General features: G+C 34.6%; 2 protein-coding genes across 3 annotated transcripts in view; both read right to left on the bottom strand.

The window, feature by feature from the left end:
* The window catches only part of prps1b (phosphoribosyl pyrophosphate synthetase 1B), a 29,825-nt gene extending 7,340 nt beyond the window's left edge, over positions 1 to 22,485 (bottom strand). The window contains exons 1-6 of the mRNA NM_001076568.2: positions 22,165 to 22,485; positions 15,388 to 15,571; positions 11,262 to 11,360; positions 5,571 to 5,695; positions 5,307 to 5,480; positions 1,000 to 1,159 (exon numbers count right to left, since the gene is read on the bottom strand). Coding sequence (NP_001070036.1) covers positions 1,000 to 1,159; positions 5,307 to 5,480; positions 5,571 to 5,695; positions 11,262 to 11,360; positions 15,388 to 15,571; positions 22,165 to 22,286 — 864 coding nt within the window. The 5' untranslated portion in view covers positions 22,287 to 22,485. The remainder of the gene's footprint in view (positions 1 to 999; positions 1,160 to 5,306; positions 5,481 to 5,570; positions 5,696 to 11,261; positions 11,361 to 15,387; positions 15,572 to 22,164) is intronic.
* Positions 1 to 24,510, bottom strand: part of znf711 (ZFX family zinc finger ZNF711) — a 280,678-nt gene that overhangs the window by 109,462 nt on the left and 146,706 nt on the right. The gene's annotated exons all lie outside the window — the stretch shown is intronic.

Below are 24,510 nucleotides of genomic sequence, written 5' to 3' on the forward strand. Positions count from 1 at the left end.
GTACGAAAACCTTAGTGGTTCATTTGGGACGACACTACATTCATATACTGTGCTGTTGAGTGTGTAAGCGCATAAGTACATAGTGCATGAGTGCATAGTGTGCCATTTGAGACGCAGCTACTCAGATGTGCACTTTCAGAAATGCATTGATCTTTTCAGCTGCCTTATAATGTTCCTTTCACTGTCAGAAAAATGCTGCATGACAGGTTGCTTCAGACATTTGTTTACAGATGCCTTGTTTACTGGGGAAACAGGGTATTTTTTAACGCTTTACAAATACAGGCAGCAGCAAAAGCACTGTTGTCTGCCGAAACATAAACATTGATTGGTTTTCAAAACAAAGCTGCATGACGATTTGCCAGCCTTTTCACTGTTTTGCATAGCGTGCACATATGAGAAAATTCAATCTTATTTAAAGCATGTGACACAAACACAGACATCAATCCAATCACTTTGTTATCATGCATGCAAACCGGATGGTCAAGGATCTAATCTAATAAATTTTATTCCAACTGAAACTTAAAAGGTGTCCATGTAAATGATGCTATTTATTTAGGATTGATTCATCCAAAAGAGCTGATTAATCATCATAACCTAAGGGATTAGTGAAGAGCACACATGACTGTAATGCCGTAACACCCTAGCTTCAATTCACCTGTACAATTGTTTAAGTTAAAGTAAGCTGGGTTTTCTGTAAGACTTCTAATTCTTTAGCCACTGTAGAGAAAGTGTTGTACATTGTAAAATTATTTGAGCTAAACTACTGTTTATAAATAAGGTTATACAATAAAATAATACCAGTAAAAATGCCAGTTTGCAGTCTCAACCCTTTAAAGCACACTGCAAATTCATGTATGTTGTACAAATGCGTATATTTATCTCAATTGAACATACTGAATACAGTATATTATATGGAACTTGCACGGAATGGAACTTTTTTTTAAATAATAAAGCTTGCTAATTCAATTAAGGAGAAATTAAACAAATTAGAAGACAAACCTGGATTTTGGGACAATGTTTCATTTTCTCCTCTTGAGGAATTGTATTGGTCACAACTACAGCTTCAAAGCAAGCGTTGTTTATGCGTGAAATGGCTGGTCCAGAGAAGATGCCATGAGTAAGAATGGCATACACTTTGGTTGCACCAGCTGATATTAACCTAAAACAAACACACAAAACATTGTAAGAAAAACCCAGTAAGCACTTAAATCACACACAAAAAAAAACTTGAATGTTGCAGTGACTAGATTTGTCATTATATCAGTGTTTCCCAACTGGTGGGTCGCGACCCGGGAACATTTTCAGTGGGTTGCAGAGTGTGTGGTCAAAAAAATCAACACAAGTTTAATTTTTAACTCAATTTGACTTTTATTTTGAAATGCGTGCACGACCACCCTACCGTTTGACATGTGAAATTTGTCATATATGTATTTTTAATATGTCCAAGCGCAAGTACGACCCGGAATATGTAAAGTGTGGATTTACATATGTTGACGACAAAAAAGACTTAAAGCCTAGGGGCCCTATCATACACCCGGCGCAATGTGGCGCGAGGCGCAGCGCAATACTTGTTTGCTAGTTTCAGCTTGGCGCAAGAGTCGTTTTGAGGCGTTGCAAAAAATGGAATATCACAAAATTTGTGTAAAATAAATGTATTTAAATTGAACAGTACTGAAGACAGGTTAGATGCACCATTGAATTATAGAAAAAAACACACATCTTATTGCTGATTTATACTTTCGTCTGGCGCCGCATCGCACCCCTTTAAAAAACGGACGAGGCTTTTACACTTGACGCATTCGCCATTGAGATATTCTTTTAAATGACAGAAGCCGGTCATAAGAAACAGACAGTACAATCAGACAAATAAAAAGATTATCATTAATATCATTGAAGATGTTTTTTGGGGCCTCTTTTTTTGTTTCAACAAACTTATCCCTCAGGTTTTTCCAAACTTTTACAAAAACTTTTCTCCTTTCCCACTGCTGTTGCAATTTCTTGCCAAGAATTATTAGTCATCTGGTTCTCCTAATGATCACTCATGGACGGATCTTAAAGATGCCGGTGCAGACGTACCCGTTTCAGAATAAATCTCTTCAAAATGTTTCATATTCAACTCAAATCGAATGTGGCGCTGTGCGAACTGTTCACCTGAGTTTCAAAAAATTCCATTAGGTCCGCTATGGCATTATTTCACTGACAAATGTCATGAGCGCAGTATTACAAGTCTCAAATATGCACTGCTCATGCACAAATTTTCTTGTGTGTTCTCAGTACACTGTTCCCACTTCCTTTCGTGCTTTTTGATATGATTTATATTAGTACTCCATTTATTACAATAACCAAAATACTAAAATAAAATTACATATTACATTTTTTATATAATAAACCATAACCTTTTGGCTGTATGTTATATGATGAGATAATTTCCAGTTTTAAACACTTAAAGACACAGAGAATAGTTTTATTTTAAAAACATTTATTAAACATCCAAAAGGTGCACCATACTAATTAAAAAAAAAATTAAATATAACTAATGCAAGCAGAAATGTAACTGTGATAGAAAATAGGGAAAAACTTGATAAGGTATTACAGCCTACTGTACTATTCGTTCTTTAAATAAATCTCACTATCAATCCTATTTTATCATGGCAACTAAAATAAAGTGAACTAGTCTCTGCTGTACAGTGTTTTGTAAAGTACAGTACTTAAATTAATCTGTTGTGGGTAATACTAAAGTTGCTATGGTAACACAACAAGTGTAATATAAACAAATTACCTAGTGCTGTGCTTTTTTTTATACAATATTGGGTATATTATTCTACAATTCACCACACTTTACTGAATTAAAACTACACTGTATTTTATTTTATTTTATTTTATCAGTTCACTATTCTTAATACTACACTATGCTGAAGCATCTCTGGAGAGCAAAAGCACGAAAGGAGGAGGAACACAAGACACAAAAATTGTGAGTCCGCATCATCCGAAGGAGCGAGATCAGATCATTCGCACGTGAGCAGCCAGTGTTTTGAGAGCTCGGGAGCAGTTATGTCCACGAACAGCAGAAAACCGGCACGTGAAAGCTGATTGGCTATTGCAAGTTGACCATTTTGTAGTTGTAATACAGCAAATTACAATTGGACTAGTGAAATAAAGTACTACAACACCACGAAAACCTAGCAACAACAACAAAAAATTATTTAAATGAGCATTAGATGTAGCGGTACATGGACATCGCAAAAATAAGACCAGTGGAAAAATATTTAAGAGCTAGAACAGAGAATTTAAGACTTTTTAAGGCCTTAAATTTAGATTTTTAAACTGTAGACTTGAGACCTCGCGGAAACCCTGTAAGAAACAACTTCTTCAACATTTAAGGGGGAAAAAAAATTACTTTGACATATTTAACCAATACATTTAAGCTCTTATGTGCAGAATTGAATGGATACATCTTTATAAAAAAGTTATTAACTGATTCTTTGTTTTGAAAAAATAGAGATCTAAAAAAAAACCAATGATCTGTCAAACATGTTATCACTTTAAGAAATGTCTGCTTTCACTATAGACTGTATTTAAAAAATGGATAGGTTTTAAAAGAAATCCTCATTCATGAAAACACCCAAGAATTGGTAACACTTTACAATAAGATTCATTAGTTAATGCATTCACTAACATGAACTAATCATGAACAACACATGTACAGCATTTATTAATCATAATTGAACATTTACTAATGCATTTTTAACATTGAAGTATATGCTTGTTAACATTAGTTAATGCACTGAGTTAACGAACTAACAATGAACTACTGTATTTTCATTAACTAGCGTTACCTAACATGAACAAATACAGTAGTAAATGTATTGTTTATTGCTTGTTCATCTTAGTAAATGCATTAATTTACATTAACTAATGAACTATTGTAAAGTGTGACCCAAGAATTGAGTTCTCTACAGAGTTTTGCGCTTGCTTATTTAACTAAAACTAGCACGAGGAATTCACTATATTGACTTTGAATTGAGACAATGAAAACTAGATAAATTTACACTGTGAAACTATAGGAGGACAAAGGTTAGGGGAGGAAATAATTTATCAAATGACTTCAACCAGCCTGAGTTAGTGAAAGGTGTGGTAACATGGGTTTGAGGTGAAAGTGAACTCACTTTCAGTGAAAGGGCAGCAGGTACAGATATTGTGTAAAAGTGATATTGCTTAGCTTCAAATATTTCAGTATCAATGCATATTAAAATATGATTGATCCTTTAGACAACTAGCCAATAAAAAACAATACAAACATTTAAAATGTGATATTTTTTACCCACATTACTTTGCCAATAAACAGAGGTGGGTAGTAACGAATTACATTTACTTAGCTAAATTTACTTGAGTAAAGTTGTTGCGTAACTTGTATATTTTGAGCACATTTAAAGATGTGTAACTTTACTTGAGTAAAAAAAAAAATGCACTCTTACTTTACTACATTTGGCAGCATTCCTCAGTTACTGCCAAATAGTAATAAATATGATTTATACGACTTCTCCTCAAATATTACAAGGGGCTGCACTGGAGACGTTGTGTTGCAAGATGTTGCTACAGAGATACGTCTCAGGCTTTTGGTTAGAGCACGCGCGTGTCCCCATATAGGAATGAATGTTGGCTGACTAGACGAGTTTATAGGATCAGATCACCCACAGCCGCGAGCTCAGTCACTATGTTCACTACAAGATTGAACGGACATTGCAACATGTACAAGAATTTCAGCTCCAACCTGAAAACACGTATCGGTAAGGGTCAAAGTTATGCCTGTTTGAACACTGTTAATGGTAGTTTAATAACTATGGGCACTTTTTCCACTTATTGTATCATCGTTATGAGTTATTCTGTTAGATTAACTACAGTTTGACTCATCTAATGTGCAAGCACAAATATAATATTTTGTACAGCATCCTATAAAAAATATTATATTAAAAGATAGATTTGTGAGGGGTGTATTCATTTATTCATAAAAACATTATTGATTTTTTTTATTCCTAAGATTGCATGTACTCTAAATATGTAAGAATAAAGAGAGTAGTAACTAGTTACTTCAGTATTTTAACTCTTACTCGCGTAACTTTTATAAGTGTACTTTATCTTAAGTAAAGATCTTGGATACTCTACCCACATTTGCCAATTAATTACTGTGCTATTTGATTTAACTGGATTTTGTTTTTATTCATGTTTTTAAATTGATAAACTGTGGTGCAGTTTAAATAAATTACCCTATTTATACAAATAATTTTGTATTTGTATTAGTTTCTTACTTATCTGCTGCATGGCAAACTGTTCCGCACGTGTCTGCCATATCATCCACCAATATGGCCACTCGGTCTTTCACATCTCCAACCAGAACCATGCGGTCCACCTCATTTGCCTTTTTCCTTTCTTTGTGGATAAGGGCAAAGTCAACATTCAGCCTGTCTGCAATGGAGGTAACCCTGTCAATGGGAAAATAAAAAACAAAGAGGTCAGCATAGCCTAGAGCTTAGCCAAGCAGGCAGATGAGATGATCAGAAGGTGTCCCTGACCTCTTGGCTCCTCCAGCATCGGGAGACACAATTGTGCAGTTCTTCCATTCAGGTATATTTTCCTTAATCCATTTCAAAACAGCAGGCTCTGCATATAAATTGTCCACTGGAATGTCAAAAAAACCCTAAAAAGGAGGAGAGATGTATATTTTTAATCTTTGTGCATGATACCAACACCTTTTGTGCATGTTTAAGAATTTTAGTCATGTGTGATTACTGAATACAGACATGATGGAAGAATTTTTACAAAGATAGTTTTCTTCGATATTCTAAGTTTGATACTGGAATACTGAGGGGAAACTATTAAAACTTTCAGTTAATTGAAATAAATGGAGGTAAAAAGTGGAGACCTAGTAGTGGCAAAAATGATGAAAAAAAACAGTCTGTCACTTAGGGCTGGGTGATAAAAACGGTATCGTATTTATTGAATTAACACTATTGTCAATAACGATAAAAAAAAGTTCAGTAATAAATTTCAATGCGCTATAGCTTTATTAAAATGTGGCTGCTAAGTGCACTTTGGTAGGAATGCAAATTAGGCCGTACTCGCACTACACTGTTAAAAATTGTCCCATTAAAAAACAGTAAAATACTGGCAGCTGCAGTTGCCAGCAATGTACTGTTATTTTACAGTATGTTGCTGTAAAAATACATGGACTACATTGATTTACACAATACTCAAGTGAACTCATTTTGCTTACTGAAAGCAACTGCCTCAACTTGGTCAACTGCTGAATGAGTTTATGAAGTAATGTGCTATACATGCTTAGAAGCATACTTATAATGATAACTTATTTTAGTTAATTAGAAAAGTTCGGTTTAACTCTAATGTCTTATTTTTCACAACAGCACACATACATGTAAATCTGGAATCACCAGAGAGATTCTGACTGCATCAGCAACTAAACAGCCGCTATCTTTAAATAGAGAAACATGCAGAATAACATCAGCAGTTCATTGTTCATCTTTAACTCATACACTGGCTCTACTCTCCTCCACAACGGTGACAGACAGAAGAAATTAGCTTCAGGTTTTACAGTAAAATACTGTTTTTTCCTTGATTTAACAGTAATCTACTGGAAGCTGTGGTTGCCAGCAATCTACTGTTTTTTTACAGTCTATTTCCGTAGTGTAAATTAACAGTATATTACTGTTAAAATACATTTTTACACTGTGTTTTTACCTCTCACACCTTTAACCCTTTAAACCCAAGAGCATATACTTCAGTTTTAATTGAAGTGTCCACACTACTGAGTGTTCAAGAAACATGTAGCAAAGCTGAAGTAAATTCATTAATTAACTGACTAATTAAATGATAATTGAGGATTAACAATGAACAAATGAAGAAATACTGAAGGGAAAAAACAAGAACAGAACATACAAAACTTTAGTCACAGCTTTATAATGAAATAACCTGAAGAACAACAAATGATTAAATAATTTAAATGATCAGCAGATGATTAAACAACTCTACAAACATCATCACCAGCTACACTTTTTACTTAATACATGTATTTTTGTATAACATCTATTAAAGTTCTTCTTGAGAAAAAGTTAAAGTTTTACGTCACCATCATGGAGAACAGAGTTTGCTTTAGTTGGGCTCTTAGCCCTGTCATTTTTAACATTTATTTATCTTGGCTGCTGCAATTGTTAAGAACTTTGTTTAAAAAGCTCCTTTGTTGAGGCAAGCCAGCCTAAAACCTAAATAAGATCTGGTGATGTTCATGTTGCTATTAAATGGTAGAGTCTGTTCTCATTTAGTATAATAAAATTTATTGCTCCTGTTCAATGTTAAATCTATTGTTTTACATTATATGTCTATATATGGCAATGATTTCTGGAAGTTTTTAAGAATATCTTGGACAATAACACTGCTCTATGGTGTAAATCGCACTCAAAGAGACATCAATAATGGTGACAACTAACAAAATTAACAGTTTAACTCACAAACAGGCAACTGAAAGTCTAAACATAAACAACAGCAGAATCAAACACAAATAAAGAAAACTGTTAGACCATTATACAACATTTATTTATACCGCAGTGCATGCTGGGATATTTGTACCGTGCCACTCCCAGCATGCATTGCAGCATGAAACATTTGAGATGTTACCATTGTTGAGATACAAGGTCAGATTCAGGAGGTGTGAGTGTGTATATGTCATAACTGAACTGTTTTTGTATGTTATTTCTTAACTGTTAAGCAATTACGGAAGTATCTTTTCTGTTTCCACTTCTCATTAATTAAATTAATACCTGCAACTAAGCATAAAATCTATTGCATGAGGCCCTTCTTCCAGATTTATAACAAAACATTTATCAGAACTTATTTCAGACAAATAGATTTCTCTATTTATTGACTTTGCAACTTGATTGCTATAATACAAGCATTTTGTTAACTCTTTATTATAGTAATTGGAGAGTCTGAATTAATAAGTTCAAGGGTGAAGAGCCCAACTAAACCAGCCCCTCACTCCATTACGGTGACACAAAAAACACCTTAATTTCTGTTGGATCTCAATGAGAATAGTATGGAAGTCAAATCAGTCAGTAATAAGTGTGTGTTTGCTGTTGTTTGTGGAGTTGTTTAATGATGAGACTGAAGCTGTTTTATTTTATTTGATTTTATTTAATGTTGTAACTCAAGTCACTGTTTGTGTTTCTTGTTTATTTTCTTCAGCAATTGTAATTATTAACAGCAGGTGTTCATCAGTGTCTGAATTCACTCATTAGTGTTCATTAAAACTGTCAGGTGAACTATTTTAGTTAACTAGTGTATGAAATAGTGAACAAGGACACAAAGTGTGATTTCAAACACAGACTTCAAAACATCGAATCTGAACTCTGTTAGCTCACAGTTTTCTGCAGTTGGTTACTTTCTCAAAAACAAAAATGTTACCCAGAAAGCACTGTTTTTAACAGAATATTACTGTTTTAGTGAAAAAACATTATTTTACCGTAGAATCTGACCGTTTTTTAACAGCAATTTTTTACAGTGTAGGTACAGTTGCCTCAAACCGGGCCAAAGCACGCTTGTCCACCCTCCCGTCTCCCCCAACGGCCCGCACTCACATACAATCGGGCCTCGGCAAGCTTACGTCATCGATGCTGCGCTCTGTGCTGTTCAGTGAGAAGCGCTCTCAGCAGCACAGAGGAGATTTCTCTAGTTATATCGTTTCAGTCGTTTGATATGCAGTGACATGCAGTCAAATATTTCGCCAAACAGTCCTTACACACACACACGTAAGCGTACTGAGCCAAAGCCCAAGTGAACCGCGCTCAGGCCCACCCCTTCTAACCGGGCCAGGGCTAACCGGTTGTACAAAAGGCTTTTTTTTTTATTTTTTTACAAACATTCAGATGTTGTATTTCAGAGCACAACAAAAGCAGTGCATTGCTAAAGTAGGCTTTTTAGCATTCAGACACATTCATATGTTATTTTTTAAACTGCATAACAATTAGGGATGCAACAATTATAGATTTTGGTTGTACGATGATATAGTCTGAAGAATAATTATGGTTTCACGGTTATCACGTCTAATGTAAATTCAAGCTTTATATTGGGTAAGTGTCCATTTAGGTCAACTGTTGTTGCTATTTGTGTTCATGCATACATAATTACTTTAATAATAATTCGTCTAACATATCTTTTGTTGACTCTGCACTGAAAGGCACCCACAACTCTCCCCGTGAGATGTTTTCTACTGCGTGCAACCGGAAAGACGCAAGCGCATTGCTCCGCTTGTGCGTGCATTTGGTCGTATATTCTTACATTAGAAATAACAAACTTGCAAGCTGAAAAGACGTGATATGGGAACGCCCGCTGCTATAGTTAATCCGGTGTGGGTGTGTATTAGCTTTGGTGTACATATTTGGAACTTTAAACTAGCGCACAGTTGGCAACTTGGCATAACTTTGTTTAATTGCAGCAGTTTCGTTTTGTTCCGTGGAACAGAAATGCGGCTTAGAAGCCTTTACGATTAATTAACTGTGATGAAATAAAACGCAGTTAATAGTAAAATCAGCTAACTGTTGTAATCCCTAATGTAATGTTGCATCCCTATTGACGACATCAATGCATAGTACAAAAGGCCTTTTTTACAAACACATCCAATTGTTTTCGCCTGCCCGCACCACTCGCTTTGGTGACTCACGCTCAGCACGTGCACACATAGGGCTCAACCTGTGCAGTGCACATGCCCTTTTTAGTCTTGGATAGAAAGTGCCCTTCCGAAATGATCAAAAGTGCCCCCGCGACGCGGCACACCCTCGGTCCCGCTCTTCAGTAGGCGCGCGACAACACCGCTCTTGAGTACGCGCGCGACAACACAGCTGATCAGAACGCGCGCGACAACACCGCTCTTCAGTACGCGCGCAACTATGCCCTTTGGACGGTCTCTGCACGAGCTTGCACGGTTGATGGTCGCCTAGTTACAGAAAGAGGCTAGGACAGAATGAGCGCAACACCAATTGAAAATGGTCGAGAAAACCATGCGCTCAAGCTTTTCACATGCAAGTTTTGGGTTGTCATCACCACTTCTGGTCAGAATAACAACACACACCAAAATGAGTGCCGTATAGCAGCAGTACGGAGATTGTAAAGGAAAAAGGTTTGAGAATGTCGCCAAAGTGGCTTTTTGATTTATTTGCATCCCAGCCACTAGCACCCCATCAATACGTTTTTTTTTTTTTTTTTTTTTTTTTTTAGCATAGTGGGTGATATAGCCATTCAACTTCACAATGTGTAATGTTGTTGCAGTATGTATTTGAATATTGGTTAAGAAAGCTCAGATTTGATTACAATAATTTGTATTGTTTTCAGATCTTGAGGTTTACTGTATCATTATTATTCACACCTTAAAGTTTGCTTTGATTGTTCAGCATTCACACTTTACAACTGCACACACTTTGTAACATTTTATTTATCAAATTTAAGAGTCTCTTTAACACTTGTGTTTATTTTATTATAAAGACATCAGATATTTTTGCTTAAATATTTTTGTTTTTGACTTTTAAAACTATTCGTCTTAGTAAGGCAAGTTTATATAGCACATTTCATACAAAGTGGCAATTCAAAGTGCTTTACATGAACAGGAATAAAAGAGACAAGTATAAAAAAATAAAAATTATTAAAATAAAAATTATTTTAAAAAATGTTGGTAAATTAAATAAAAAGTAAAAAAAATTTTGAATATTCCTAGATGGATTATTAAAAAATACTCAATAATTATAAATACCGGATGATATGAAATATGATATTGTGATTATTTTTTTGCTGTATCGGCCAGACCTACTGTGACCTTCTATTCATGCATACTGATATGATTAAGTGGATTTAGTAAGATCATGTCACATAGTGCTTGGATAGTATAAAACTTTTATGGGGTCTGTGTTTAAATTGTTTGCACTGTTCCACCAAAAAGAATACATGTTTATTTAGGAATGCAAAGGAGAAGGTACAGGGAATCAAATACAGGGGAGAACAATTAGGTTATCTTTTATTATTTGCTTTTTAATAAAAGCTGTATACAATTTTAACAGTATATAAAAAAATGTAAGCCAATACCGCTGCCTCACCCTACTGCAAAACCTTAAAACAACAATCTAGATTTATGTTAAAAATTCAACTTCTGTTTAATACATGTTTTTTTAAATATTGTAACTCCTTTTCACGAGTTTTAACCCCACCTGTATTTGAGATGCATGCAGATCCATGGTTATAATGTGGTCAGCACCAGAGACCGACAGCATATTTGCCACCAACTTAGCAGAAATCGGTGCCCGACTCTGCAAAAAAACAAACAAAACAAATTACAAAAAAAGTTATGTAAATATGATATATACAAACTACTTTTCAACATACATTTTTAGAATATGTAACATTAATAACATTACGCAGAATATGTACTCCATTAACTTTAACTTATTTGACAGACATTGGTAGAGGCTGACCAATTTACTGTTTTGCCAATATTGTCAGCCCATATCAATCATACATACATATGTACTAAAAGGTACAACTGTAAGAATGGCCAAATAGTCAGGGGCCTACATGAGAGATGCTACAGTTGGGACAGTAGACAGGATTGTTAGTGGCCTGATAGAACCAGTGCTGGCTCCTTAATAAAGATTGGATTTTTTTGTTTTTTTAGTTTATGACCATTTGTCATTATCTTATAATCGAGCAGCATCACTTACAATATTAACTGTGCTCATGCGAGCAAAAAAAGAGATGCTCAGGCACGCACAGTCTTTCAGCTTTAACGTATTTTTGAATGTCTTTTTGTATGCAGCAGCGGCAGCCATTTTCACTTTAACAATTCTTAAACCTGATTATTAATGTATTAGCCTAACATTAACCATGTGCATACAATCTTCCTTTCATTATCGCACACAGTAATTTTTTTTCACCTGCTTTCTTTTGCTTACAGTTATTTGTGTTGGTTTCATTATCATCCTTTACAATAACATTGCTTTAATAGGACATTAACTCCCCATGTACAGTTGATGTCAGAATTATTAGCCCCCCGTTAATTTTTTTCCCCAATTTCTGTTTAACTGAGAGCAGATTTTTCCAACAAATTTCTAAACATAATAGTTTTATTAACTCATTTCTAATAACTGATTTGTTTTATCTTTGCAATGATGACAGTAAATAATATTTTACTAGATATTTTTCAAGACACTTCCACACAGCTTAAAGTGACATTTAAAGGCTTAACTGGCCTAAAAAGGTAACTAGGCAGTTATTGTATAATGATGAACTGTTGTGTAGATAGTAGAAAAAAATAGCTTAAATGGGCTAATAATTTTGATCTTAAAATGGTTTCTAAAAAATGTAAAACTGCTTTTATTCTAGCCGAAAGAAAACAAATAAGGCTTTCAACAGAAAAAAAACAATATTATGAGACATAATGTGAAAATTTTCTTGGTCTGTAAATATCATTTGGGAAATATAAGAAAAAAAAGAGGGGCTAATAATTCTGACATCAACTGTACTGTTAACTAGTACCCTACGGACAATTTAGCCTACCTAATTTACCTGTATCGCATGTCTTTGGACTGTGGGGGAAACCGGAGCACCCGGAGGAAACCCACGCGAAGGCAGGAAGAACATGCAAACTCTACACAGAAAGGCCAACTGAGCCGAGGTTCGAACCAGTGACCTTCTTGCTGTGAGGCGACAGCACTACCTACTGCGCCACTGCCTCGCCCTGGACAGACTACTATGTAGATTTAGACAGTAGTAGTTTTTAGATAGTGTAGTTTACCAATAACCATTTTTAACATTAAGTGCTTTTAAGAACATTTTTGTTGAACAAAAAGTGTATGTATACAGCTATATTCTGTTTGTTTTGACAAACCATTTAAATATGTGTTGCTAAGAAATAATTAGTTTGGTGTGGCCAGAAAATAATTGGTAAACCCTTAGTGTTAAGCCATGTGAAATAAAAACATGTGTTGTTGGTGTGTCATTAGTTTTGTTTTATAGGGTGACACAACCCATTTGCTCATGCTCATTGAGCAAGGTTACACACAACACAAATAAAGTATTATCTATATTCACTGAAAAATTGATAAAAGTATTCATTTTCAAAATGTGGTGTACTCATTTATGCTGAGCACTGTATATACATACAGGTACATACACACTGGCTGTTATTTTAGTCTGTATTCTACATGAAGTATCAATCAAACAATTAACTGTAACCAAAGTTTTTCACAACAATCAAGCTTAAAGTATTTTCTAACCAGGGGTCCGTTCTTTGGTCCTCGCTTGAACAATCTAAAATGAATTGATATATCCTGGATCTTTTAATCTTGATAACTGATCTCTATCTATTTTGACTCTTCAAACAAATTTGTGAATCAGATTAAAATGTTTGGAAGAACTGATCTGAGATCGCTGCGTGTGTTGTGAAGAACTGATTTATTGATCCTCGAAATCCTGATCAGCAATACAACGATTGGCTGACGGCAGCAGCGTAATGACATCATCTGATTAATATTCAACTATCCATGTGAGCAAAATTACATGAAATTCGTAGTAAATGGTTTGTTAAATATGATACACAATAACTTCTGCATGCCTTATAGATTCATGTGTCAAGAGTATTTGCTATTTATTTGGCTTTACAATGAATTTTCTTTATTATTATAGCCATAGAAGTACTATAGTAGCCGGTTTCTAAATCGGTGTAATGAATAACTGGATGTTTAAATTATATTTGCATCACAAAAGCATTTTGATATTGATAAAGGTGTTTGCAACTTTTGTGAAGCATCAAACCACCATCATATTAACTGCTAAAACATGTTTATGACTGCATAAATGTATTATTCCTTTAAAAAAAGTTGTATTTATGCATATCTATTATTATACACAAATTGTTTTGGAATTGACTTTTGGATGAGTTTTGAAGAACGAAACGATCCTGGATCATTTCAGGTCATGAATAACTAAATCCAGCTAACCGAGTAATCCACCTACGAAGAACAGACCCCAGGTTTACCATTTCCTGCTCCTTACTCAATCTGTACTCCAAGCTAACCTGTTTCTTGATCCACAGAAAATAAGGATTTACTTGATGTAATTGTTACATCACAAACATGTTATATCATTGGTACAATTCTAATGTAAGTATTATTTTAAAGATTATGTATTTTTTGAGTATTTTACCTGAGCACATGTGAGCTTTCCAAATTTTACATACATCACACAGACACGTGTGTGTGTGTATATATATATATATATATATATATATATATATATATATATATATATATATATATATATATATATATATATATATATATATATATATATATAAATACAGTTGAAGTCAGAATTGTTAGCCCCCCTAAATTATTAGCCCCCGTTTATTTTTCCCCAATTTCTGTTTAACGGAGAGAAGATTTTTTTCCACACATTTCTAAACATATTAGTTTTAGTAACTTATTTCTAATAACTGATTTATTTTATCTTTGCCATGATGACAGTAAATAATATTTGACTAGATATTTTTAAGACACTTCAATACAGCTTAAAGTGACATTTAAAGGCTTAACTAGGTTAATCAAGTTAACTAGTTAAGTTAAGGTATTTAGGCAAGTTATTTTATAACAATGGTTTGTTCTGAAGAATTAAAGGGCTAATAATTTTGACCTTAAAATGGTTCATAAAAAAATTTAAACCGCTTTTTATTCAAGCCGAAATAAAACAAAAGTCTTTCTCCAAAAGAAAAAATATTATCAGACATACTGTAAAAATGTCCTTGCTCTGTTAAACATCATTTGGGAAATATTTAAAAAAGAAGAAATAAATCAAAGAGGGGCTAATAATTCAGACTTCAACTGTGTATAAATAGATAGATAGATAGATAGATAGATAGATAGATAGATAGATAGATAGATAGATAGATAGATAGATAGATAGATAGATAGATAGATAGATTATTTATTGGTTATTTATTGGTTATTTATTGGTTATTTATTTATTTATTGGGTATTTATTGGTTATTTATTGGTTATTTATTGAATTACGTTCATTTTTGTATAGCGGGCCAGATTCTATTGATATTTATAAAAAGCCTCGCGGGCCGCCACAAAACTGATTGCGGGCCGCAGATGGCCCGCGGGCCGTAGTTTGGACACGCCTGGTCTACACAAAGAATATCAGCTGATACATTGATGGAACATTTTACTCCCTAATATGAGTATTGCCCTCAAAATAGTATTTTGGTTTGGCTATAGACATTACCAGCACAGATTTCCTAAATAATTAATTAGGGTTAGATAATAAACATGGTCTCACCTTATCCTTTTTATCTTGTCGGGCATAAGGAAAGCATGGGATGACTGCAGTGACTCTAGTGGCAGATGCTATTTTGCATGCATTAATCATAATCAGAAGTTCCATAAGATTATCATTAATTTCACCACAGCCACTCTGGACAATGTACACATCTTCTCCACGAACACTCTCTCCAATCTCCACACTGCAGAAGACAGAACATGTTAAAGTTACATTAGTAACATGGTAAAAACCTATCTCAGCTGTTTACACAAATTGAAATGCAACATTTAGTTGATAATTCTTAAAATATTATTAAATTGTTCCACGACAAATAAAACGCATGCTCACTAAAGCTAGCTCAGGTCCCTGAAAGGGCCATGACTAGTTCTATTGTTAAGACCAATCTTAACTTCTGCTTCAAACGTATGCGTATGGTCCGGCACAGCCTCCGCCAACGTGCACCTCAAAAAATGTAACTACATATCGCAACGACACGTACTGTAGTGCAAGCTCTGTGATGGGTCAGATTGGTAACGGTGATGAGTGTGGGTGGTACTCAGAGCTGCAAGCCCAATAAAGCCAAGTGTATCTGTCTGCGGACTGCAAAACAGGGGTGTAACATGTGGGAGTATAACCTGCAGTAAGTCAGAGAGGCGTAACTTGAAGTTATCGACATCCCATAAAACCATGCGAGATGTCACAACAAGATGTTGGTAGCAAGATGGCAGAAATACTGACCAGAAAACTTTTTCACCAGACGTTTTCATGAGTTTTCTCCAATTTTTCCCACAACCAATTCATTTGATTTATTATTATATTTATTCATAGGGGTGTCAAAATTAATCGTTTCTTCGGTGCACCGCAATGCAAACAATTCTGTATCGTTTCAGTAATACACACACACACACACACACACACACACACACACACAGTGGCCCATTTGACCTGCTGGCGTGACTTTTCTTCTCCTCTTGGCTGTTTTACAGCGTTACTTCTGGATACAGAAACGAGCACGTGTCTGCAGAGTTTTTTCTACCGTGTTTATCATGCATCAGCTGTGATCGCCGCTGGCACCTGCCGCTTATTAGTATCACTCATCTGTAAAAAGAGCCAATCGCAACCGTTTTTGTTGATGGTGTGACCAATCAAAGAGGTGTAAGAGAACTAGACAAGGATCAGAAAGTGAGCTGGATATTTATATTTGTTTATATTATTTGCTAAAGGCTCGTGTTGTTTAAAGGTACAGTTTATATATCTAACTGTTTTTATTAAATGACAAAATAGTAACACAAATAGTATATAAATATAAATTTATTAATTTAATAGAAGAACTGCTACTGTGAAGAAAATATAAAACTGTGTATGAAAAGCACAGTCAATGCACCGTGATCTTTAACAAATATCAAATTGAACCGAATCGATGGCATGATAATCGTAACCGAACCGAACCGTGAAACTAGTGTAGGTTCACAGCTTTAAGGGACGATAACCGGTTTTAATGTTACCGAGGTTTGGAAAAGTCAAGGTATTAAAATGGCAAAAAAATATGTTATACCGTTTCTAAGGTATATATAAAGGGTATTTTAGGGTTCAAATAACAGTCACAACTCGCGGCTGTGATGGTTTGCTTTAGGGTTGGTGTAGCTGTAGATGTTTATAACGATGATAGTTGATATTAGGGTTGTGGTAGGTAAAGACATTAATAACGATGATAGTTGATATTAGGGTTGTGGTAGGTAAAGACATTAATAACTGTGATGGTTGGGTTTAGGGTTGGGGAAGATGTAGATGTTAATAACTTTGATGGCTGGGTTTAGGGTTGGGGAAGATGTAAACGTTAATAACTGTGACGGTAGGGCTGCACGATTAATTGAAAAAAAAAACACGATCTCAATTCGACCCTACACACGATCTTAATTCAGCTTTTCTACGATTCAGCCAATTATATTTTCAAGTTCAGGAGAGAAGAGTAAAGGCAGACGCACAAGTCTTCACTGCAACATGGACACCTTCAAATGGCGTTAAAAGTGTCACATATTGCATTTATAAGGTATAATTCACCCAGAAATGCTATTTCTATCTAAATGTAATGTATTCGCGGCTGCGAAATCACATGAGGTGACCGTGAGCTGTTTGTTTACTACCGAGAAGGCACACGTGCACACCAATCACGCCTACTTAGGTGAACAGAACCTGCATATACTGTGAATAACAAGTAATAAAGTTGTAAATAAGGTTTGTTTGTTGCACATTGTGATCTCTTGAGAGCTGCGCTGAAAGAATGATTTGCATAAGGAAGTGAAAGTGAAGGTGGTATTACACCAAATTCTGTCATGATCGTATTCTGTGAGCCTAGTAGGCGCTGTTCTTACTGTTTGGCTTGAACTCGCTCCAACAGGCACCGGTGCGCACATCATTTAAATAATCATATCGCATTTTACAGTTATGAATATGAATAAATGTTTACTGTGTCAGTATAACTAGCCTATATAATGTTGAATATAATGCAAGAAGGAATCTGATAATGACAAATGTCTCATTTTACCAGTGAAAACAAATTGCCTAATAATGCTGTCAATAACAGATGACAAGCATATGTCTCAAACATAATAATTGCACTTCAGAATTATGAATAGTTATATTTACTGTGAAGTAACAAACAGGACATGTTGAAAGTCTGTTCAAGTCCACCATAATAAAAAACTTTGCATTTTAACCAACAGTAGAACTACACATTGGCCAATTATTATTATTATTGTTTTACCATATGTTTAAGAATAACAATAATAATATCCTACCATTATTAACTTTTCTTTTACTTCTACAGAATCGTGAGAAAATTGTGATCTTGATTTTCAGCAAAAAAATTGTGATTCACATTTTAACCAGAATCGTGCAGCCATACGTGATGGTTGGGTTTAGGAAGATGTAGACGTTAATAACTGTGATGATTGGGTTAAGGGTTGGGGTAGGTGTAGACACTTATAACAAATATGGTTTAGGATTGTGGTAGGTATAGACATTAATAACTGTGATGGTTGGGTTTAGATGTGGAATAGGTGTAGTAGACATTAAAAACTGATGTACAGTGCCATCTTGCCAACAACAGTTTTGACACAAGGGTCTTCATAACTTCATGTTACCCCCTGGTCTTGCAGTGCATAGACAGACACTACTCGATGGAACGAGTGTTTAAAAGTGTTGAGTCCCATGAAGGAGCTCCAGTTAAAACTTTTGTTTTGTGTTTATGTGTTTATGAAGATTGGCCGATTTACAAGACACCAGTTCCCACATCTGAATGAACGAGTTTGAGCTACTAGTAGATTAAGGTAGCATTTAGAAAAAACAAAATACCTGTGAAGAAACTCAAAACAGAGGAACATAAAAACCCACTGCCAGCTAGCAATTCAGAAGTGTCATTGCAGAGCAACACAAACAGCATGCAGAAGTATAAATGCATAGCTAGGCAAAAGGCATGCACCATGGGTCCCGCCAATCACTCGACGCAAAAGTATAAATCAACCTTAAGGCAAAAAGTGGCCAGAAAAAAAGCTGCCAACCTCAACATCCAATCTTTCATCCTGTGCTGAAGATACCTTTTCCACAATAACCTAATCACCCCACAGTGAATCGATGTGATTGCACTTTCACCCACACTCAAGAAAAATAATTGACATGAGTCCCGTATAATAAAAAAATTATTTTGACTTGCATTTTATGAATCATGACCATGAGAAAAAAAAAAAAAAAAAAAAAAAAAAAAATATATATATATATATATATATATATATATATATATATATATATATATATAATATTAAAATGTAATAAACAAAAAAGGGTAGTTCTATAGAAACATTAAAGTAATGTGTTTGACTTTTTTTTTAAGCAAGCTTAAAATCTGTAACCATTGACTTTTATTGTATTTATTTTCCTACTACAGAAGTCAATGGTTCCAGGTTTTCAGTTCCTCCATACTTAAATACTTTTAGTGTTCAACTGAACATAGAAACTCATAAAGCTTTGAAACCACCTGAGTATGAATAAATACTAAATAGTGAGTAAAAATGTCTTGGATGAACTATCCCTTTAAGTGTAGATGTCATTAAAGGCTTACTTTACTCTAGGAACCATGGTAATGTTGATTACAACATTCAGTTACCAGACAATTATCTATATTATTAGTGGGGGAAAGACATAATAAACTTAAGATGCAGATGACTATGCTATGACTGGACAACCGTTCTGCATTGTTAGACACTGCAGCCAGTACATGTTAAAAATTGCTTAGAAAACTTTAGGGTACTTCAAATGACAATCAAAGTAATTCACCCTTATATAATTGAGACTGGTCCTAAATTTCAAGATAATTGCCAAGGATGGATAAAAGCTGAATCACTGACTTGGGGAACAAAAGCCATGTTTGGCACCAGCAACACTTACCGTAATCTAGACTAAAATGCATGATGACACAGGCTAACTTAATCACGAAGGACTCTTTGCATGCACATACTGTGATGTGTGATGCACAAGGGTTTAATTGGCGAACTTGTAAATATACTTGAAAAATACTCAAATTAATCTGTTGTTGGATATAATAATAAACAAAAAATTACTTAATATACTGTACTGTTTTCTACAACTTCACTACAATACACCAAAGTTTACTGTAGTAAAAACTAAAGTATACAACTGTATTTACTACAGTATATATATTTACAGATTATATATTCAGTAAAGTATGATGCAGCATTCATTAACAGAGCCTAAATAACGTAAGATATACAGCATTATACACTAGTGTAGTTCAAAAACTATATAAACTATATATGAATTATTAAATTATGTGGTTGATGGAGTGTAGGCTGCTAGTCTTTTAGGGCAAACTATTTAATTTGTAAATAGTGTGTCTGAAATGCAATCTATACTTGTGGAATAACAAAGACAAGCACATCTTTGTTAAGTTTCATTTAGATTTGAGCAACTACTAATGTGAATTGGTGGACTCTAGACATGGGACGATAACTAGTTTCAAGGTTTAAGGCAGTTTGGAAAAGTCACAGTTTTAAAACCGCCAGAGCTTCTGTTATACCGTTCATGAGGTATATTTAAGGTTTTTTTGTTGTTGTTGTTTGTTTACATGCTTTTCACAACTATTTTGTTTAGTTTTTTAGGGCAACAGTCTCTTCAATAGAAAAGGAACCTCTACGTTAAAAGCTACAGGTCAAAAATATTTTAAATATTTCTTAAAAACAAATTCTTTTATTCATGGTGGGGGGGGGTGTTGTTTTTTAACCAGACATTTAAAAAGAACTTATTTTGGTAAACACAGTAATAATAACAAGACTGTAATACCGTGAAATTGTGATATTTATCTTCTAAGGTTATCATACCGTCTGAATTTTATCACGACCTTTGCCTAAGGCAGGGGTTCCCAAACTTTTCAGGCGACGACCCCCAATATAACAATGCCAACCACTCGCGAACCCCAATATCCTCTGAGGTGGTTATAAATACACACATACCAATAGACCCAAGTCTATTCTTCATTTAATTTTTTTTATGTGAGTGCTGTAAATGGGCCAGAAAGTTTAACCTGGTGTTATAAAATCAATCTGCTGCAGCTGACACTATTGCTGTGTCTTTAATACAATGTAATTACCCCAGGGATCGCAATCCAATAGAACTAGTAACTATAAGCTACTATAGTAGCTATGCAGTATATATAACTATAAATGACTATTTTCCTCTTCAGTAGGTTATGGATAAAATATGATAATTCTTATGGTTTAATAAAAATCAATAGATTTTTTGGAAATCACCAGGTGACCCTCCTTCATTGTCCTGCGACCCCTCGGGGGGTCCCGACCCCCACTTTGAGAACCACTGGCCTAAAGGACTCACATCACCTATTCATAGCAGTCAGAGAGTTGAATCTCAGACAAAGGTTCAGATAGTATTGCTCAACAGAGACGACATATCTCTGATCTTCTGATCAACACCATATACAATCCATCCCAATAAAACATAAGTACTGTTTAATAACTGTTTCATGTTTTTTTTTTTTCTTTTACTATTTATCGTTATTATAGACGATCATCGTCATTGTCAGAAAAGTAATGTTGAATGTATACAGCTTTATTTGGCTGGTCACGCTTTTTTTTAAATAAATATGCCACTAGAATGAACTAGTTTGAATTTATTGTTGGGGGCAGAAAAAAATTTGTCAGGGCAAGTAAAAATCACTTAAAATCTTTACCGAGTCCTGCCTAAATCTCAGTCTCCTATCCTGTCTGCCTGTCTCCTACTCATGTTTATCAAAGTTAACTTTATAAATATATAGATAAATATATAAATATATTGGATAATAGAGTTTAATAACATTGCAGAATTCCTAGATAACTGGGTATGTTGAATATAATATTATACAATAATGTAATTGTTGTTTTGCTGACTGTGTGGCCCTGTTGTTGCTTGAGGGGGTTTGCTAAAGTATGTTACATTAATTGCGAATATTAAAAAAACTAACGTTAGACAAAATCTTGATCCAACTCAATCAAATAATTTTGGGCCGTTTTGTGAGGTTTTTGGGCTAGAATCCATCGACTCTCTCTGCTGATGGACCACGCTTGTCCCTCCACCGCCAGCGTAAAGATCTCTGTAAAACGTTACCTTGTACAATTCGGACTCGAGAGAGGCTTGTTATGAAGAAAATTCGCCAATTACTGAACTACAACTCCCACTAGCACGCGAGCAACAAAACGTAAATGTAACATGAATCCAGAAATCACTCACCACGTCTCTTGGTTGCTAAACTTTTTCGTAACCACTTTTCCTAACTCCAGTCCTAGACGGTCCGCAATTTTTTGAGACAGATCCTGGTGGGAGCTACCGCTGAAAATCTTGATGTTAGGCATGTTCTTTTTCTTTTTCCTCTTTTGTTTTCACCAGACCCGAGTGCACAAGCAAAATGGAATGCCTGCTTGCAAACACGCACACAAAACGGAGTATCGTTGGCGTATTGATCAGATATTTGATATCTGATGTTGATGTTACTAATATACTGTCATAGTTGATGCTCGACTTTACGCGCGTGACATCATCTGTCGACTTCTTCTTTGATGTTTTACGCCGTTTTGCAAACCAGCTATGGAAGCATATACTGCCACCTACAATGATGGAGTGTGAAGTAAATGGATAATCATGGAGTCATCATTTACTACACCCTTTACTTGTTTCAGACATAAATGAATTTGTTTCTTCTGTTATACACAATAATATATTCTGAAGACTGGAAAGCTGTTACATGTTCTGTATTTTTTTCCCCTAAGTCAATAGTTACAAGTTTTCATTCACTCACTCTCCTTCGGCTTAGTCCCTGATTTAGGGTTTGCTACAGCAGAATGAACCACCCTGGAATATGTTTTATGTGGCATATGCCCTTCCACTCGCAACCCAGCAGAAACACACATATACATCTCTAATTCACACACACATTCATTCACTGGGGCCAGATTGTTTACCCAATTCACCTATACTGCATCAGGCCTGTAGCCAACCTGGTGAAAGGGTGGTTCTTTGTTTTCTTTTTTTGCAGTTATCCGCCTCATTTTATATTTAATTATTATGTTAAATAATGCATTTTAGTGGTATTTTAAGCACGATTTTTAGCTGAATCAGCTTGCCAGATGGCTTTCATAATCACACCTTTTCATTTCATTTCATTTTCACATATTTTATATATCCAAGATTTAGAATAAATGTTACTTGTAAAATGTTTTCTCTATTTAAAAATAGCCAAAAGTAGCGAAAGATGACTTTACTTGCTGTTGGATGTTGGACTCATGAAAAATAATTGTTTGCATTGCAAACTGAAGTCACACTGAACCAATAACAACCAACAGAGAATTGTGCTTGGTCTTAAAGCCTTTTTTGATGGATTATTTTCCCTATTTATGATGACATAGCCGTCAAAATAAGACAAATGAGCTCATGTATGAGAAAATCCACATAACCATGAGAACATATAAACTCCACACAGAAATGCGAACTAGAATCTTCTTGCTGTGAGGCAACAGTGCTAAAGACTGAGCCACCATGCTGACCCAGGAAAAACACTCCTAAAAGTTTAAAATCACTTGTGGGTTTAGGTTAAAGTTTATTTAAAAACAATGAGTACATTTTCATTTTTGTGTGAACTATCCTTTTAGTGGAAAGTTAAACATAACCCAAACAAAATAGCTTAATACAATAGCCTCTTCAAATTTTGTGAGTTAACCCTGTGTTTTATTAAATATTGCGTGACATATGTCAATTGATGTATCTTTATTTAACAATTTCTTTCTATTTGATTGTTTCTGCAAGTTGTATTCTCTCATGATCACATTCTATTATGTGTTCTGTTTTAGAATGATCAATGTTTTCCAATATAGGCTAATGATTGGTTAAGTGTGTCCAATTCTAAGACAAGACAGCCTATGTTGTTTTCTTATATTTTTAATTCCTGACAGTTCTCCTTTAATTTCCAACTGTTTTTGGAAGGTGTCTTTCTTTACTCTCACCATCCCATTTCTTTTTTATGTCTGATTTAGGCTATCCATTGGAGGAATTAACTCTAAATAGGTATTTTTAACTATTGTTGTTTGCATTCTGTTGTAAATTTTTTTATAAAAAGACTTGTTTGTAGATAGCACTCTTTAATATTGAAAAGTAATTGGAACACTTCAGATTTATTGATCTTGTCTGCACAGAAGAGTCTTAAATATTGAAAAGTAATGGGAACACTTCAGATATATTGATCTTGTTCGCACAGAAGAGTCAAAAATATTCTAATGACTTTGCATTGTAAACACTGTTAAATAACTTGATGCTTATTCCTGCAGCAGCAGTCTTGATGCTGCAGGAATGGCGATATTATATATATATATATATATATATATATATATATATATATATATATATATATATATATATATATATATATATATATAATCAAATCCTTTTTAAGCATGTCTTCTTTAAAATTACACAAATAGTATGTTAACTTAAGCCTGTGGTTGGCAGCCTACTTGAAGTTGACTAGCTTGAACAAAATAACAAGTGGAGGAGCGAGGTGATTCCACAGGCTCTGATGGGGAGATA

The sequence above is a fragment of the Danio rerio genome, chromosome 14, assembly GCF_052040795.2.
Source record: "Danio rerio strain M-AB ecotype USA chromosome 14, GRCz13ab, whole genome shotgun sequence".
Taxonomy (NCBI): domain Eukaryota; kingdom Metazoa; phylum Chordata; class Actinopteri; order Cypriniformes; family Danionidae; genus Danio; species Danio rerio.